At 39.8% G+C, this 20,982-nt stretch overlaps 1 protein-coding gene across 3 annotated transcripts in view; it reads left to right on the forward strand.

Moving 5' to 3' along the window:
• Positions 1-14,454, forward strand: part of LOC146821043 (uncharacterized) — a 366,698-nt gene extending 352,244 nt beyond the window's left edge. For all 3 annotated transcript variants that reach the window (XM_085611974.1, XM_085611976.1, XM_085611975.1), the window contains one exon: positions 1,500-14,454. In XM_085611974.1, coding sequence (XP_085468100.1) covers positions 1,500-2,209 — 710 coding nt within the window. In that variant the 3' untranslated portion in view covers positions 2,210-14,454. The remainder of the gene's footprint in view (positions 1-1,499) is intronic.
• The last annotated feature ends 6,528 nt before the right edge of the window (positions 14,455-20,982 follow it).

The following is a 20,982-nucleotide window of genomic DNA, read 5'->3' on the forward strand; positions in this document are numbered from 1 at the left end:
TCCAGGGTGTGGAATGGGAGGCAATACCCAACATTTAATAGGAACAGAAGGGGGACTTATTTTCTCCACCTGGTAAAATATTCTTGGCTATATAGGAGTAAAATCATATGTAAATGCACATTTCACCATCTTTAACTCGTGCAAAATATTGAAATGGAAATACTGCATGAATATATTTTGTATATTGGTGTACTCCGGGAATCTCATGACTCACAAAGTATCCTAGAGTTCTCTGTGAATCACAAAAAAGTTGGAATTTGACTTTTGATACATTGGCTTTAACAATCTGGCCTTGGAGTGCAGGGCTTCAGTTTACCATGTTTTTTTATTTTTGTATTATTTTGAACAGTAAACCGTTGCAACAACAGAAACTGCTATGTCTCCTTATAAAATGCAATTTGGAGCAAGGAATCAATTAGGTGTTGCATGAATTTAATGGACAATTTTACTGCAATTTAACATAGTATTTTGAACAATGGCAATTTGACAGTAAATGAAATTCATTCCAGTAGTGTCACAACCATAAATAATTCATTGCAGCACTGGCATAAGTGAAAAAGAATAAAAAAAGAGGAAGAAAGTACACCAAAAATGATAAGGGATCGAAGGGATCCATAAGCGCAACACATTAGCCGGTGAATTCATGGAATTGGATCATGTATGTGTCAATAGGTAGTCTTGCAAGGGACCCACTATCATATATATTCCTGGGTCTGCTAGATGGGTGTAGCACAGAGTAGTATATATCTAATTGCTCCTGGTAGTAAACCAGATCTAATAACCAATATTTGATAGAGGGCGAGTGCACAGCACCCAATATGCATGCCACCCTGTGCATAGCAAGAAGTAGTCCTAGTTTGAAGCTTTCTGGTATCTTCGCTCATTTCTGCCCAGTTTACCATTTGATTCTCACAAGACTCCGATTACATCTCAGTTTGAATCACAGCATTCATTGGTACTCACTTACTATCATAAACTTGGGGTGTCCTTTATTGATCTAGGAGGTCCGAATCCATTCCAGATAATGATATCTACATAACATAGATTTACACACACTGAAATTCAGTGCAGCTAATTTATATTGTCCAAGGTAATGCTGGAAATCTGGAATGAACCTTAACCTCCTGGGACTATGTTAATCACCCACACCATAAACATTGTTCCCTGTTTTGACCCCCAGACCTCAAACTGCCCTGGCATATGTGATGCCTATCACAAGTTGTTTGCATAACACTATTATCCGGAATCTATGCTATCCTTATTTTAATTTGGTTTTATCTCCATACAAAGTACATGATTGAAGTTCAATAACAGCTGTGGTATCTCTTTTGTTGACCTTTGCCTGCTCTCTCTGTGAATATAACTGTGTATTGCACTAATTACAGTAACATGAACGATACAGTGTACTGCCACTACGATAGGCCAAAGCGCTACAGCATTTCTCCTTGTTCTTTTCTATTTCTGTGCTTATTATTAACATGTTTTTGCCCATACTTAAGGTGTCAGCACGCCCGCAAATCCAGTTAAACAAGAGCAAGGATATAGCTGGAAAAGAATGTCTACCAACACTGAACATGAGAGAAATGTTAGTAACAAATTAGATGTTATTAACCATAATAGAAACAAGACAGGAGAAACATTATCTTCATCCAGAGAATATTGCACCAGTCTGAATCTGATGTCACACAGTCTTAAACAAAAGGAACTTCACAGAGAAGAGAGGCAATATACCTGGACTGAATGTGGGAAAGCTTCAAATCTGTATGAAAAAACACAAACTTTATTGAAAGTGTATATTTGTAGCGAATGCGGAAATACTTTTAAACATTCTGAAAATGACGCTGCTCATCGTCAAGGTAACAGAAGACCGCAGCAGTATACATGCAGAAAATGTGCAAAACAATTACACGAACCAAAAAACCTCACCAATGATCAAAGAAACTATCTGGCAGAGAAACCATACACATGTAGAGAATGTGGAAAAGGTTTCCAGAATTCACGAACATTGATAATACATCAGAGAGTGCATACTGGAGAGAAGCCATATATTTGCAATCAATGTGGTAAGGCCTTCAGACAGTTGCCACACCTCGTGGTACATCAGCGATTGCACACAGGAGAAAAGCCTTATATATGCAGTGTATGTGGCAGTCGATTCATTAATACATCTAACCTAAAGAGGCACCAGCAGATACACACCAGAGATTGAATCAAGTGCCTTCACCTGATGAGTTTTGTTGCATGTTGTTCAGTTTGCTGCCAAACTGGTCTCTGTCAGCAACCCCCAGCCACAGGTTACTAATCAACCGTGGCCTTTGTAATCTAACCCACGAACACCAGTGAATATTCTGAGAGCGCATGAGGCCCACTTTCCAAATCTTCAGCCTGAAGTGATCTTGCTGACTTTTATTGGTGCCTCCCATTTACCCTCACCTCAGTCCTGATGAAGACCCCACTCCCAAGGCGCAAAGTTTCCTGTTCTTTATAGGGGTCGAAACGTTGACAGTGTTTTGTTGTATTGTCAAACAGGGATGACAGAGATTTGATCTCTGCATCAATTATGTTATGATTTGTCATATATGTGCTGGCCAGTCGTCTGGCTGGATAGTTTGTAAATATTAATTTCTGATGTATATATGCGCACTACCTTTTCACATCACTATCACAAATCCCTCCCATGCACTTGCCACCCCACCCTTTGTGCACTTTTTTCCCCAAAAAATTGTTCAAACGTGAAATACGTTGTGCCTTATAATTTGTGATGAAATAAAATCACAACAATTTTGGGTACAATTTAATGGTGATGTCTGATTTTTGATTAGATAACAAGGATCTTTTCCTTACTTATATGTGGTTTGACTGTTCTCCACTGTGACACTAACTTTTGTACCTAGTTTTGTTGCATAACATTATTATACTACCCAAAGCACAACAGTACAAAAAAGGGGGATATATTGGACTATATTATTGTCATGTGTTGTCAATGATAAAAAAAAGGTAACACATTCTAGGCTCCACATTAGACATGGTGGAATTGATAGCAATAATGCAGCTGTTTCTGACTCCAAAAACAACAATGCAACAATATTATGCCATTGTAAATATGTTACTGGTTCCAGGAAAATTAAATTTTATGTAAAAAGACATGCACGACAAAGCCCATAGCCCTCCAAAACAGTGAATTGAAATATACATATATATAAATGAAGGTTTTCCCACTACCATCAAGAGGAAAGATAATACAAAAAACAACAAAGAGGAATAACATAAGAGAGAAAATGGACAATTGAAATAAATATCGAAAACTGTGAAAGAAACCTTTGTTGGCAATGCAGACGATTAAGCGGGTCGAACTAGAAGAGATTTGCAGAGAGGAGAGAGACCTGTGCAACTTGTAAAGAGAGACATATATACTATCTAATATGAACTGGGAATTGTGGAGCAGCATATTTGTGGCTTGACAAGCAGAGTAGAAAAACCATATAAAATCCCAAGAAAAAAATGTTCTAAGAAATATTTTGGAAAACACAGGCCACTTGTTTATACACTAGTGAAAAAGCAGATTCAGTCAGAAAAAGTTATTGTAAAGTAAGTTGAAATGTGTGTTAATTGAGGAAACACTAATGTGGACACAACAACTTCAACATGATACAAGAAGGAAATAAGAACATAACATATAATGACTACACTGTCTGCATACCACAATGAAGAAAAAGGTATCTCTGCTACTAAACCCTAATGTATGGGATGAGGGGAAAAGAAAAAAATCAGAAACCAAACACTGTATCCCACATGACCTATATTTATTTTATTTTGCCTCAGTGCTTTAAGTTCTGACCCCAAACTAACTTTAAAAAATCTGCATACCAGTGTATTCAGTTTTTTATTATTTTTTCACTGATTTTTTTCAGTTGATAAGCACATTAATCATGTGTTCACAGTTACATTTTCAGGTTATTTGATATACATTTTTCCATAGCCAACTTTAATTGGACACATTGTTACAAGCTCTTGCACATATAAAGTCATTTTTTACCCCCTGCCTGCAACCCACTCACTCATACATAAACCCAAAAAACACCACATATCATACCTTCCACTCATAACATCACCCAGCCACTCCACACATTCACCAAAAAATCTACAGCGGGAAGAGATGTTCAGTATCATCCTTTGTAGTGTTTTGGGCTAGGATCACTTCTAAAAATAGACAACGCACATTCCGGTGGTGAAATCAATTTAATCCAAGCCACCTTCTTCAGGACCACACAAAATGAAGCTACTCCAAGGGGTGGCTAAAGGGGAATTATCTACAATATGGAATGCAAAATTAACAGGCAGACCACCAAAATATTTTTATTCAAAAAGCTTACAACAATGTGTCCAATTAAAGTTGCCTATGAAAAGAACTATGTCAAATAACTTGAAAATGTTACTGTGGACATGTGATTAATGTGTTTATTAATAGAAATAAGTAGGTGGAAATAAAATTGAAAACATTGGTATGCACATTTTGTAAAGTTGGTTTTGGGTCAGAACATAAAGCACTTTGTGACAAAGTAAACGTAATATAGGTCATGTGGGATATAGTGTTTTGTTTCTGATTTCACAATGTCTGCATAGTCAGTGGATAAGCCTTACATGTATAGTGAAACATTGTTTGCTAAAAGGTTTAAACCCAATTTGGTGTAAATTCCTGTTGTATTACGAAGTTACTCCTGCATAAAAAAGCCAAATGACATGGCCTCAGTATACTATAGCTGACAGAAAAGTAGTGTATAAAATATCCCAAGAAGATAATTTTGACGGAGAAAAAAAGAGAGGATGCATTAAATTGAGCACATTATTTTTGGGATCAGTGAGTGAGTCAGAGGCCTTGAATATTGCAACAATGTTAATCGAATAGGGAGAACAGAAGCTTAAACATAATACCTCCTAATCGTGGTTGCTGGTAGGAGAGCAACATCAGAGTCACAAGGATGGGATACAATAAAAACCCAGGCATCACCCACTGAAATCTCATTGGCAGCGAAAGCAATTTTTTCCTCCTGCTGCCTTTAAAAATAATTGCACTGGTTGACTTACCTATAGAGGGAGAATGCAATAATGTGGCATTCTCTCTACTGTCAACTCTATTGTAGCTCACTTCAATACTCTACAGAAGACTTCTCTTATCTTAAAATACGCTCACTTTTTCTTTCAGTCTCCAGAATACATTGCAATATCACAAAGAAGTCTAGCGGATGCTAATCATCTTTAGGAACCTAGTGATTAGGCACTCACTAAATATGAATGTCGGCCAACAATTTAAATTATCGATATAAACTGAATGCTAATTAAACAAAGAGCTTATGGTAGTGAAATGCCTTAAAATAGCTTCTAAACCAAAAGATGTAGAATAATCAAATAAAAGAGTGTGCATCTAAGGTCATCACAATCACAGTATTTACGTCAGTGTCAAAACCACACTAAAACAAGATGAAAGCACTCTATCTTGGAAATACGTGAAGGAAAACATAGGACAGTAGGAAGACATGTTGGTGTACTGCAAACTTGTTTTGTGCTTTATTATTTCGAACAATAAACTGAAAATCTCTGCAGAATACATAGAAGTACGCTCCTCATCTCACACTGTTTGAGATGAGAATATTCTTTCTGCTATCCAGCACTCCAGCAGAGTTTTCTGACCTTTGCCTGTTCAGGCCGGAGCCAAGTCAAATTTTCAGGATAACAGTAAACATAAACAAGAGTAAGCCCAATATTCTAAGCAGGAATATATACAAAATAATTGTGAAGAAAAAACCCATCAATGTATTTGCAAAAAAACACCCAAAGAAGATAGTAGTTAAAACAATTTATTTGCAAGGTAGATTAATCAAGAAAGTGCACAGACAGGGATCACACAGTGCAGAATTGGTGAATGAGTGTAAAATGCATATATAAAGGGAGACAATCGATTCTTGATTCCAATAACTATTTAGAAGAGTGGGGCCAATAGAGTATGTTTTATCTGTAATTGACAGCTGTTTAAATCTCTGGAATATTGTGAGGTCATCATCTGGACTTAGGTATCAGTTGAGCACACAATCTAAATTAAAGTTATTAGATCACAAATTGAAAAGAACATAATGGTGGTTAGTAAGCAGAAAAGGGGGCGTTTAAATGGGAATATAGATAAAGAGATTTACATGAGCAAACGCTCCTGAGTAAGTACAAGTAAAAGCAGGATGACCAAAGGTAAATCAATCTGCAGAATAAATCGGTATGGACTGATTAAGAATTAATTTACATAGGAAAGCTGAAAGCCTTAATGGTAAAATAAATACTCATCTGGAAAGCAAATGTTGAGGGTTCTAATGGAAAAAATATATATTATCAAAATGCCACATATGTTGGTGATGCTATTGAACAACTTGTCAACAACAATGAGTACATTGTAAACAACACAACATAATTGAAGGTGCACAACCAGACTATTCAGAATATTGAGTGGTAATATCAGCACCATAAATGAAAACAAATGCAAACATTAAAAAAAGGGTTGTAGGTTAGAGGGTCACAACAACGCTTGAGGGTGCAGAATGTTGTATATGCCAGGAACAAAGGAATAGGCCTATAATCATCTATGTGTATGATTCCACAGAATGGTTATATTCTATTAGAGGTACATGATTACAGTACACGGGATACGCCTAGATGATTCTTTTTCATTCTTAACAGTAATAGATTTACAACAGAATATCCATCTACATTCCAGTTTATTCAGTAAGAGACCAATGTCATTACATTGAGGGGACTTACTACTAGGGGTAGGCGGAATTTGCGTAGTCGCGCTACGCAAAGCTCCGTGAAATGGTAAAAAATCTCTGCGAACATGCAGAAATTCTGCAAACATGCGGAATTGCTTGTTCGCAATGCTTTTGTCCTGTTTGCGATCACTGTTTGCGTGCTCGGGGGTAAATATCTCGCGAACACGCATTTTGAGAACGTGAACAAGCAAACATTTCTGCGAAGCCGCGGAACGCAGAATTTTGGGCAGTTCCACGTTCTCCACGGAACACGAAATTACCCAAATTCCAAGAGAGGAACGGAATTTACCGCCCAGGCCTACTTATTACGCTGTCAGTGACCTGCGATTGTATGTCATGTTCATCATGATTGGCTGATATGAAATGATCCACTAGTGGGGCATTTTGTACTTTACTGCGAACCCTACTCTTGTGTTAGCTGATACGGGCCTTTACGTTTTTTGTGAGGTCTGACCTTCATAGATCAAGCTGCCTTGTCAATATATGGCATTCTTAGAGTTACAGTTGGAGAATAAATCCAGGTCATGTTTAATGCGGTGATAATGGAAGACATTAGTGTTTGTGGTGAAATTGCAGGCAGGGTAACGCAGTTGCAACAGTTACGATGACCTTAAACTGGTGGTAAATTCTATAGTGATTATATCGTTTTGGTGTTGTCAGCGAGTTCACATCCCCTTACTAAAAGTTCCCTGGGATTGTGAACACACTTGAAAGAAAATAAGAGGACATTCCAATGCTGTTTCACAATTTCGATGATTTGGTTAGTGATTGGACAGGATATGGTGGCACAGGTGATCTTACTGAGTGGTTGTTTACTTTTAGATTAGAGCAGTATGTCGCCGTGTAAGTACCAAGCTCTTCTGACAAAACGCTTTACCAGTTTCTTGGGGTATTCCCTGTCAATCAGTTTATGTGACGAAATGTCAGATCCCTTAATGAAATAGGGACTGCCCAATAATTGTGAGGCTGCCCTGTAACTCACTGGGAGGAAAACTGTTGTTTTGCAGTAAGGTGTTCCTCTTTGTGGATTTCCTAAACAGTGATGTGTACAGCTTGTTCTCTAAGATCCTAACCGTGAGATCTAGGTAGTCTACATTGTCCCTGTTGCTGTAAAGTAGAGGTCATGTTGTGAGTTGTTCAGCCTTACAATAAAATCTGATTAGTCAATCTTGGTGCTTGACCATACCAAGAATACACCATTGATGTATCTCTTCCCTATGCAAATGTTCTGATGGAACTTGTTAGTGGTTTTCATAATTAGGGATAATTCTAGGGAATCAACAAAAAGGACCACAAAATTGGGGGAGAAAACAGCCCCTATTGAAGTATGCTTTAGTTGGCAATAGTGTTTACCAATGAAAAGAAAGACGTTTTTAGTGGGAGCAATACTCAAAGTCAGTAGGTTCCTCAACTGGTGCAAGTCTCTTATGGGCTATTGGTATTAAGGCACTCAATATCAAGAGTCATCAAAAGTACTTTAGTGGGTTCAAAATCTGAAGCTTCAATCACATTTATGAAATGTGTACTGTCTTTAACATATGAATCAGTAAGTAGTACCTTTTCCTTAAAAAAAATAGAGAAAGAAAATCTGTCTCTTCCGAGGGGTTCCATGATGGAGCCATACCCAGAGAGAAGGGGTCTACCGTGAGGGTTTGCCATGCTTTTATGCACATTCTGAAGTGTGTATATAATACAGGAAATCTAGACTTTTGAATAGAAACTCATTAGTACTTAACTAGTATTCTAATTATGCTTGCTCAGTTACAGTTTTGATGATATACCTTATTTCTGTCAAGGAATTGTGGTGAAGTTGTGTTCTGCATTTAGGATTGTTAATTGTCAGTAAATTTCTCGATCATATTCATGTTTGTCGTGGATTATCTCTCTGTCCCCCTTATTAGAAGGTTTTATAATGATGTTATTATTATTCTTCAGGTCTAGAAAAGCCTTATTTTCTGAAAAACTAATATTGCGAGGGCCATAGGTATGTTTCAGATTGAGAGCATAGAAATCTTTTAATTCTAGTTTCTCAAAAGTTATTACCTCCAGGGGTACCAGAGCACTAAATGGGATGCATGTGATTTTCAGTCAGAAGCCACTGGTCTCATAATTGGGAATTAGCTTGTGATCGGTATAGAAAGTCCAATTTTTCTGAAGAATTTTAATTGCTCAGTATGTATGTCAAACCAGTCCTATTCAGAACCAGTCGGTCTCTAAGAGGTTACAATTAAAAGGCCTTTGCTCAATAGAGAAATCTCTATTGAACAGAAAGAGTGCAGAGATAAGCTAAAAACTGATCTCTCTGAATTCTGTGGGTGTGTAAATATTGGGTCTCCATTGGTAAATTTGGTGCTCACCCGGTGGGAAGTTGCTTCTATACCTTCCCCTTCCCCGCTGTTGACCCTTCTATAAAACAATACTGGGACCCTCTCCCACATCTAGATTGTTTGGGTCTCCTGATGATTCTGAAAGTGTGACTGGTCGTTGATTTTTGTGGTGTTCCCATAGGCTTCTATCAGTTTCCCTCAATGAGTAGCTGTATGACACCTATGACCTTGTTGGCTTTTTTATTATGTTCAGTTTGGTTGAGTTCAGGAATAGTTTTCTTTAGTTTATTTTTGAGCATCTTTTGCATCTGCTAATAAATATGATTCTAGGATTGGCCTATTCTAATTCTTTGATCTCCTTTAGTTTGTGCTTACTGTCTTCTAGGGTAATGTCAATCGCAAGAACCATCCAATGCTGTGAACAAGTTTTCAAAATATGGCTGAACCCCTCTCCAGATAATCTAAAATATTGAAAGGCAAACATAGCCTTAGGTTTACTGGTACACAACTTGCCAACTATCTTAATTGAAGAGTACATATTTAGAGAAAACTAGAATAACCATGTCTTGTAGCCAACAGTCATGCATCTCCCTAAATAAATATGCACTTGTCACATATTCAACAATCCAGTACTAGCAATTAAATAGTATTAATTATAATTACAAAAAGGAAATTGGGGAAAGGAAATTGTATTTCAAGGATAAGGCCTGGGAAGATCTAAAAACTGCTTCAATGCTAAAATATTCACATGCCTTTTGGGAGGTAGTAAACTCAACCTCTATGCTTGGTGATGAAATGCCTAAACAAGATACCATAGTACAAGCTGAAGTTTGGAAATACTTCAGCCGAACCCACAGATAGTGAATAGGTCTTCCACCTCAAAAAACCCTCTTTGATATAAGATCAGCTCAGGCCTGAGTAACTCAATAGGTGAGTGATGTACTCTCGGCTATAGAGACTAGTCGCACAGAGAAAGATCCGTACCCAGATAGAATCCTGGTTGATTTGTACAAGTATTTACCAGATTTTTTGGCCTCCCCTGATAACAAATGTCTTAAAGGCTGCTATAGTGGGTCCCTTAGTAAAGACCTGGCAGGAAGCCATTATAGTTCCAATTTTTAAAAAGGGGGATAAAACTCAACTTCATTGTTACCGCACAATTTCCTGCTCGACAGTTCAGTTAAAATCTTGGGCAGGGTCATCCTGGCCAAATTAGAATCTCAAGCGCTCTCGATCTGCCAGTTCGGATTTCGGCCAGGACTTGGAACTGTGGAACAAACTTTAAATTTGGCATTAATTGTTCAAAAGTATACTAAAGCACAAAAGGGCTGTGTACATTTAGCCTTTATGGACCTAACATGTTCTTTCGACACAGTGAATCACCTTAAATTATGGTCCATAATGGCACAAATGGGGATTGATGGAGCAATTATTACCTTGCTTAGTAGGCTTCATGAACACACCCCAGCCTCAGTATGCTATAGTAGTAAGGGGGATTTAACTGAAAAATTCCCCTCTGATATAGGGGTAAGGCTGGGTTGTGTCCTGGCACCATTCCTCTTTTTATTATATATTAATGGGTTGGGATACCAATTATGTAAGGTGGAGAAGGACACCCCAAGGATTAACTTCCTGTACTACTATATGGTGACGACGCGGTCTTGATAGCTAGGGCAGCTAATGGCCTACAAATATTACTTTACTCTTTTAATGTTGTTATGGATGATTTGGGGCTAAAAGTCAATCGCACTAAATCAATTATAAAGAAATGTGGACCAAAAATTTTTTTTAAAAAGGAACTTTTTACTAGGAGGTGAAGAAATCAAGAAAGTTGCGCATTTTACTTACCTGGGGCTACCATTTGACGCAGATTTTAATAGGAAACATGTTATAAATGTCAGAGTTACGCAATTTAAAAAATCGATTGACGTTTTTAGGTTTGCTAAAAGATTGGGCCACAAGCCAACCAAAGAGATTTTATGTATTCACAAGAGTAAAAGTCTCCCAGTGGTAAATTTTGGGGCTGGGGTTTGGGGAAATGTACATTAAAAATCACTCCAAATAATAGAAAATACGTTTTAAGAAGACTTCTTTCAGTGCCCCAGAGCTACTCTCTCTTTCTGTCCTGAGAAAGTTGGTTTGAGTTACCTGAAAGACCATAAAACTTGGAATAATCCAGAGGCCGCTCTTTGCAGGACAATATTGGCAGACTGTATGAAGCTTAGATATACCCTGGCTAAGGTATGTTAAAAGGAGTTTTGCTAAAATGGGTGTCCCAGAATACTATACAAACCCCGACACCCGAAATGTATCGTCTGCCACTAATCAAGTCACTTTTTTATCAAAGTCATGAGCGGGCAAGTCCATTATGTAATTCTACTTGTCACCCAGTGTCTTTTTCTCAGCCACAAAGAGAACCTGCCCTGTATTTGCAAATAGACCTAAATGAAAGACGGAAGTTTTTGCTGACTAGGCTGCGTTTAAAAACTATACATTTTTTTTGTTGCTTTTCCTATTTAAGGCTCATGGTTTACATCACTCCCTGTTTGCCCTTGTGACAGTTGTTCATGCCAAAGCACTACACACTTTATCTAATTTTGTAGATTTTATAACCCTCAGAAGAGGCCGTTTATTCACCACTCTTACTTGCAGCAGGGATTAGAAATCAAAAATTGGCAATGGAATATTTACACTCCCTGGGAACTAATGAGATTATGTATGGCATTTTAAATTATTTGTTTATTGTTTTTAAGATTCATGGTAAATACTAGACATTTTTATAATCTGTAATTTCTGTGTATGTAGATTTGCTGTTTAATGGAAATATGTGTGTAATCTTTTATGGCTCCTTCAGAGTTGAATAAAGTACGTTGACTGACTAGTATTAATTACTATTTTCTTTGGTTGATTTTTGCAAATAAATTGTATTAAGTACTCTTCTTTGGTTGACTTTTGCAAACACAGTGATTTGTATTTTCTTCACAAATATTTAGTATATGTTTCATAAATGTATAGATGCTGCAGCCACCAGTAAAGGGAGTGTATCATCCTAAATTCTACAGAGTACCACTGTTTTTTTATTACACTTTCATTATGCACACATGAGATACGTTTACTTGTGACAAATCGAAATGGGAATAATTTCCTTAATAGTTATCCTGAAATTTTGACATGGTTCCTGCCATCATTGGGCACTCAACAGTCTTGCTTTAGAGACAGCCTCACATTTTTTGTTTGTGTGGAGCACACTTATGCCAAAAGGATTGTACAGAGGTTGAACACAGAGTGATTCGCTGGCTGCTCTCCCTGCACTGTAATACATAAATATCAGACAATATTGAGACCACAGGTTAAACAAATGCATATGACGTTGTGAGCATGTACATTTTTCTAATACCAACTGATTAACTGTGAGTTACAAGCAATCACAATTTAGCAGTAAACAAAATGGATTACTGGCTGAGAAAGAACGTTGTAGACAGGGAGATACCATTATCAACAATTAAATGTGGAAAATTGCACTTGAGATAGAATTATTTACAGCTTGCAACTCGATTTCAAAGCATGTCCTTCCAAGCACACTTTGTGTGTAAAAGCGCCCTGCATGAACTCCAAAAATAGGACGTTTTTAGCATAGCCGGGTCCTCTGAATGTGCATGGAGCTAACAGTGGTAAAGTACCTATCCTGTATATCCTTTTGCATAGCATGTAAACAATCATAACCCACCTTTATATCGCAAGTTATTAGAACAATTTGCTGTAGGGGGCGCTAAGGTATTGGATATGAAATCCAACACCTTCCCTGCTGTTGCGCAAACTGGAGTAGGAATAGTAAATAATACTATTCCTAAGTCCAGCGCGCACCCTACAGCAAGTCGTCGTAATTACTTGCGATGTAAATGCATTGCGTACTAACAACGCGGTTGTTGTCACAACCGCGTTGTAATAGTACGCGATGTAATAGCATGGGTTGCAACATGCTATATTCGTCCTAACCAACCTTTTTTAGCTGCTGACTATTCTGATCATACTTTATCAAAAAACAAGAGGGGGGGACCAGGGAGCCAGTTAATGGTCCAGTGTCCATGCTCCCCAAAATAACATTAAATAACAAATGGAGGACACTGTTCCAAAGGCAGGGTCAAAAAATCGCACCCATATGCCTTCTGCTATGAAGAAGCAGAAAAGGAAAGGAAGTCCTAGATAGGGCGGGCCCATCGCACAGGGGAAAGAACAGGTCTTGCCTCATGTTGCCCTCACACACCCCGAGGGGTGTCATGCTTCATCATCGGGCATTTGCTCCTCGTTGGGCCGGCGCTGCAATTCCCAACGGGTCCCCCGAAGGGTCGCTTTAGCGGAGATCTTTTAAGGCATGCCGGATGGTGCATGAGGGTGTGTGGGGTGTGGGTCCTATATTCTGATCATACACCAAACACTCTAAGGCATGTTTTTGTTGTAAATGAAGAAAGAATGTTGCAGAAATCAGTTAAGTAAAAATGGCTGAGACGTGTTTTAGGACTGACACATAATGGAGCTAGCTTACCCACAAATGTATTGCAAAATGTATTTATAGAATAGTTACAAATGCAGCAGAATGTTTCCCCAAAGCAGAGTTTTGGAGGGATACAGCAGTTTTCAACATGTAAAAGCCAAGATGTGTCCAGAGTTCTTTTAGATGTAAGTAAAATATTCAATTAACAGTGAGAAAATGTTTTTTCCATGGATGGAGTATTGGTAACTAAATTAAAATTGTTGAGCGGTAGTTAGTGAAGGATAAAAAAGGATTATTTCAAAAAATGTGAGCAGTGAGGGATCGGAATTTGTTGGTGAATTTGAACTATTTTGTTTTGGAATTAAAAGATGGCTTGTGGCAATTTGGCTTTGAGTGATAACTTTAAAGATGTTTTTCTGTTTTTTCTAATTTAGAACGAACCTGAAAATATTTTTTTTTAACTTTGGTGACTAAAGTCTAGACAATCGAGAAGCAATGTGTTTGTAATCGCTTATTGCACTTAATATTAATTTGGGAATTGCAGCTAATCATGTTTCCAAAGTGCACTTAATCTGGTAAAGACTTTGTTATGTAGAAATATCTATCCTTGGTTTTCTATTAAATTGGGATGAGTGCGTGGCGTGATGAATGAATAACAAGATCATTTTGAAGTGATAATTGAATCACATTACGGTGTGAATTTTGAAATGAGATAACATAATTTAATTAATTTTAATATTCCTGGCTGGAAGTATAAATGAAAAAAATTGATAAACTGATTATTGTTTGCTTCATTTACCCATCAATGTGTACATAATTATTTTTGCATCATAAAGCAGATTGTACTGCTTCTTTTTTCTTTTGCTCTTAGTTATGTCTTTTAGTTATTAAGCCGAATGGTTCAATTTTGTATGTCAAAAATGTTTGAAAAATAAAACTTGGACCCATTTTGCGTAGGTGTTTTTGTTTGTTTGTTGATAACACCCTTTTGTCGCACGTGTTGCCTGCTCCATAGCTGCATGGAAGTTTCAACTCCTTGCTAAACTTCATTTCAACATATATACTTACTGTTTTGACATCAACAGTGCATTTCTGCTATTTTTCCACTGCTGTTGGGCAACATCTGAATCTAAAATTGATCCGAAATGTTCAAGTCTTTCCTAGTCAAAAACCATAGAGTGGAACAACTCCATACAAAATAATATCCTATAACCCACAGCTTTGACTTTCTGTAGTGTAAATGGGATTGCTGCTGCAATTCGAAAAACCAGACATAATGCAGTAATACCTTTCAAGCACGGAATTACATTTACAAACGTATGTCGAATTACTGAATCAATGGTTTTCATTGATAAATCACCTTTATGTGGACAAGAGTACATTCATCCAGTAAAGAGGTTGAATTTGAGCACACACTTTGTTAGAGGTACAAATAGATGTTTAGGGAAATGGTGCAAATAGAGGGCAAATAAGTCATTTTGATGGATACTACTAACTACAGCCCCATCACCTTTAGCATAATCCTAGACACCAGGCTGGATCTTGATTCATTAAAGCAATTGCTCCTGGGCACTGACAGGTGGGGTTATTGGACTTTGTGATGAACTTGCGCCGCCCCAAAAGTGACGGAGCGGAACAGCACATAGGAACTACTTCTGCATGCTAATGTCAGTTGTTTTCCTCCCAATGTCCTTCGAATGTGGTCCCGAGCTCCACTGACGACTTTGTCGGTTCTACAAACACAGTCTAAATTAATCGAAGACAATGTGCCAGGGATAATGTCTCCTCCTAAGGTGGCAATTTTGAAACAGTGCCTTGCTTCCAGCAAACAGATGATGGTCATGGACTTGTGTGGCTTCTGTTTGAAGTGTTTTGGCTCTGGTCACGATTCAAGTTTGTGTGATAAGTTCACCTTCTTCCACCAGAAGGCGAGCAGGGTATGCGAAACCAAACTGTACATCATGGAAGACAAGACGAGGTCACGCTCGAAGCAACATTGTGCCCCAAGCCGCGGGACTGTTCCTTTTCCAAATCACAGAGCTGCTCCCGTTCCAAGTTATGACCCATTTAGAAGTCCTTGGCTAAATGCAAGTTCAAGATGTTCCACAAGCGCAAGAAGAGTAAGTGGGATTCATCCACCTCTCACCACACAAGATGAAGCGAGAAGCTGTGCAGTCAGCACTCCAAAGGCCAGATTCTGAACTATGACAAGGCTGGTCCCGGCCTGCTCAGAATTCTCTAGTCTTTTGTGGACCCACAGCAGTTTAAGGTGTTTATAGAGGGCATTCCATAAATCTTCCAGATTATTCTTGCTCCCTCTGGAGTGCCTTCAGAACTCATTAACCCGCAGGGGTTACCAGTCACACTTCTATCATCTGCTCATTCCCCTGCAGAGAATGACTCTAGCGGCCCTTATACCGTGCCCCTGCTGGCAAAGGCCCATACCTCCACCCCGGTCCAAGAGACCATTCCTGTCTGAGCCACACTGGCTTCGACTCCGCCACCAGGGCCACCCATGTGAGGTCTTGTTTCAACCCAAGCTGATATCACTCGTCCAGACATATGTCGCTACAAAATCACCAAGGTGCAATGTACAACCTTGGAATGTGATCACCAGACTCTTCCACAACTCCAGCACTATGGGAGGCTGGAGGCTCTATTTGGTTCCAGTTAGGACGCAGGCCAACTGATTCTGACTATATCACATTATGACAATGATAAGGGGGACAGGCAACTTACTCCTTCCCCATTACATTGTTGCTGGACCGTACAGAAACCTAGAAAGCTAGTGGGTTGGATGCTTCTTTGAAGTCTGAGTTGGAATGCCCACCAGGTCCAACCACAGAACACAATGTTTTCTTTGTGGTGGTTATCCACAGTGCAGCAGAAATCCTTAATTTACAACTGCCCACAATAGAGGAGAAATCAAACTTGCTGACATAAATTCTATAGCCTAAGCCCGCATCGCCTGAGCTCTTACTGCCTCTTAATGAAGTTCTGCAGGACATCGTGATGGCTACTTGAACAAAGCCATGCTCGACTCCTCCAGTCAGTCGCTTTGTGGTTATGCTGCATTTTATTTTTGCAGTTTTTTTGATTGCTAGAATCACAAGATGTTCACTTGACGCTGGGACTCGAACCTGGTTCCCCAGTTCCACAGTTGGCAGCTATGGCCATTAGGCCATATCCCCTGCCATAGAGTTGCCCCTTGTACCTCAGCTTTCCTGACCACCCTCTGACTCCAGAAAGATTAGTGATACAAGCATCCACAAGCAAAGTCAACCTAAATGTATTACGTTTTGCTCCATCAGATAGAAAGTCAAAACACATTGGCTCATTCACCAAGAGAGTATACCAGTCAAGTCCTGTGTTCTCTTACAGCCTGTCTTTTGGGTCACTACATGCATGCACTTTGGGACATAGCCAGCACAATTTTGCCAGCTGTCCATGAGGAATTCAGAACAACCTTTGCCAAAATGGGACCGTACAGACATGATACAGCCAAATCCTACTAACTGGTCTTGACGCAATGGACTATATTGGCTGCACCATAGGTACCTGTGTCATTATAGGGCATTACCTCTGGAAGTGTGTGGCTGGATTTGTGGTGATATCCATGTGGTTCTAATGATTGACTCTCAGCTCTTTAGGTCGGAAATGGACGCTGTACTAAAACAATTAAAAGACAGCCAAATTATGCCTTGCTCCCTAGGGTTGCTTTCGCCGGCCCACTAGTTCCACCAGTAGTACAGAAAGTTTAGGGACTACTTGAAGAGCTTAGCTTCCAGACAGCAGTACCCCTCACACCCAGTTCAGCAACTAGCTCACACTTTTAACTGCAGAGTACGTGATAGTGGTGGCAGAGGCTGTGCTTACCACCAAGGACAGCAATCTTCCACCCCTCCTCTCCTTCCTCAAATGGCTTCCAATCCTCTCTGATTTCCCCTTGCACGAACACACTCTGCCGTTAGGAGCAGGATCCAATTTTTCCTACCTGGCTGAAAATCCATCACTACTATAAACAAACTAAAGAGTAAGAAGAAGACGAGAGGCCGTTCTTCTTCCCCTTATCAATATATCAAACAAATGAGAACGAGCTCGCTACCATCCCATTGTATGTCACAAATGTCTATCACTCATGTCTCAGACAAACTATTAGGTTTTTTAAAAGAACCTCACCACCAACTTAGTATGGTGGCAAGGGGTTCCAACCAAAGAAGCTGAATGCATTTTAGGTGTGCTATGACTTACTACCTTCCTGCTTGATGTAGCAGGACAATACTAGGTACTACAGCAGGCGGTCCCCCTCGATGAAAGTGTGATTATAGACACTGCTCCCCTCTAGATCAATGTTGTCCTAATCAGTAGCAAATAAAATTCATAAAGAAGTTAGGTGAAAATCGTAAGCTATGAATGGTCCTACCCTACATACACACCTTAGTGTGTGTGTGTGTGTGTGTTCACTGACTAGAGGTTTTACAAGCATTTTGGTGCTGAAGAAAGCCACTGTGACTCAAACAGCACTCCTATTTGACTGAAATATGTTGACCTAACACTAGGATGTGAGAGATCACTAATTTCTCACCTCATATCCACAATCACTATTTTTAATCCTACCCAAGGAATCCACAATTGAATATTTTCCCTTAGGGCGGATATCCTGGAGGTAGTTTTAAAACTCACTCACAAATTCACCCCGTCACACAAAAAACCCAGCTCTGCTGTAATCGGGCGTTATAGTAATTCTAAGATGCATTCAGCATCTTAGGTGGGAAACCAATGATGAAGCATACTACCAACTAGGTTAGTAAGAGAGGGTTCTTTTAAAAAAAAACCTGATGGTTTGTCGGAGAAATGAGTGAAAGGCATTCGTGACAGTACAGTGGGATGGTAGCAAGCTTGTTCTCATTTGATATGAAAATCCATCACTTCATATGAATGAATTCTGCAGATTGTTTAAAGAGGTTATGCCCTGCCATTCATTTCATACCTGCGTCATATCTAGCAGTTCATCTTTTCTTCTCCACTCAAACTTTACAGTTGTGACAGACTTGCCACCAGTGTAGTGTGGAAGATCGCCTGGGAGAGGTGGAGATCAGAGGCTTTTGGTCACCAGTGAACAGCCATCTCCACATCAGCGTCCTGCTCTGGTGGGCATAGCACTGGGGCATTCAGGACCTGCAGTGGTGGTAGACGGGTGCCAACCTGTCTGGTGGCAGATCACTCTCCCTTCCCCACCAAGCACTCAAAGTAGTGACAAATGCATCATCGCTGTGTTGAGGAAGCCACCTTGGAGAGGTGGGGATGAAGGGTCTGTAGTCCCCAATCGAGTGACATTAAGAGCGCCCACCCCTTCAAATGCCTTCTTATGGAGGGACAATTTCAAGATGCTCACTGTATCACAGGTTTTTCTGCCATGGACTGAGCCCACGGATGTCCTTGGACTTTCAATAACATGTGCTTTCATGTACCCATCTTGCAGTCACACTGACACTACTTGCAGTTTGTGGTGAGGTTGGAGCATTTCCAGTTTGCTGTTCTGGCCTGCGGCCTCACCTCTGCCCCTCAGGTATTCACATACATTTTAAAATGGCCTATGGGTAAATTCTTCTAATTTTATTCTCATTATACCTTTGGCTAGTTAAAATCGGTTGACCGATGGATTATGGAGCCATAATTTCTCCCTGTACATCCAGCTCTGATTTTAACTAGCCAAAGGTTTGAAGGATTTACCTGCAGGTGATTTAAAATCTTCAGATCCCTTCTAAACCCTTGCGATAAACATCGAAAACCTCCCTCCAAAAGTGGCGTTCAGCCCGCCCTGTAATATTAGATATACCAGATTTGGGGCTCAATGAGGAAGCATCCCACACGTCAGTTTCGGTGAGAGTCCTTTTAAAAAATAAAGACTATTTTCAAGGAAATGGGTATCATTAAGACTTTCAGTAGAAGGCCTCCTCTCCGTTATTTAAGTTACTTTTTGGGGAATTTCAGGTGCCCTTCCATTACATTTCTCCCTTCCCTCTTTGGTTTCAATTGATCCAAAGAGAACCTTCAGCTTTTATATCAAGCACAAGAAGAGATACTGTGTAGACAGCCAGCTGTTCTTGGGTTTACTGGTGCAAACCGGTTGGCGGTACAGAACAAGGTTTGGCTTTAAGTTGTGCTGTGCTGTGCCGTGCCGTGCCAGGAAGGAGCACTCCAAGGATTAACCTTCCCATTCTTCAAGAACTAAAGCTGCCACAGCGGCTTTAGCATGGGTGTTCCTGCCCTGGACATCTGTCAGGCTGCTACATGGGCATCTGTGGGTGCACTAATCAAGCATTACTTCCTCAATAGTCAAGTCTTCAGAGAGAGCCATTTTGTTCACTCAGTTCTGCAGGATATTTTGGTATGAGTCCATTCCTCAGACCCGCCACGTGTTTGGAGCTACTGCTTGGGTATCTAGTCTAGACGTGAGGAATCTGTGGTTAGAAATATCCACCAGAAGACCAAGGGCCAGATGTGGGTGGCTAAATACCGGTCGCTAACCGTGAAAATCAGTATAGTTCAGCGTTACCGACCAGTATTTAGCCATGCGCGATGTAGGAATTACCAAGCGCCATCGGTAACAAGTAATCGGTAAAAATAAGGGAAACCATTTACCGATTCCTTATTTACCGATTTGCAGATAAAAATACCGATTTGGAAAATAAGGAATCAGTAAAAATAAGGGAAACCAGTTACCGATTCCTTATTTACTGATTTGCAGACAAAAATACTGAATTGGTAAATAAGGAATCGGTAAAAAATCGCAAATGCCATGTACAAAAAATCGGTAATACCGAATTTGCTGAAAATGGGTATTTAAGAATCGGTAAATAGCACTGACTCAAAGCAGTTGGTAATCAGGTGCACTGCATATAAACAGCCCCAAAATGCAACAGTTTGAACACAATGGCGGCCCTCTACGTGATAGTAAGGCGTCTATGTTTGCGAGCAGCAGGACTGAGGACCTGGAGACGGGAGGAGCGCGTGTACAGAGTGCGCATTACACTGTTCCAACTGACTGATGCTGAGATCCATGAGAGGTACAGGCTACACCCAAACACCATCCTGGACCTGATACGGGACCTGCACCCACTTCTGGAGCACCAGACACCAAGGGTGCACGCAATACCCACTCATGTACAGGTACTCTGTTGCTTGCACCTCCGGGCATCTGGCAGTTACCAAGGGGTAATAGCTGTGGCAGGTGGAGTCTCACAGAGTTGCCTGTCGCGTTTTCTCAAGAAAATCCTGGACGCCATGTTGCAAAGGATGCCACACTACATCAAATTCCCGAGCACACAGGCAGAACTGCTGAAGACCAAGT

Source organism: Triturus cristatus, chromosome 6 (genome assembly GCF_964204655.1).
Source record: "Triturus cristatus chromosome 6, aTriCri1.1, whole genome shotgun sequence".
Lineage (NCBI taxonomy): Eukaryota > Metazoa > Chordata > Amphibia > Caudata > Salamandridae > Triturus > Triturus cristatus.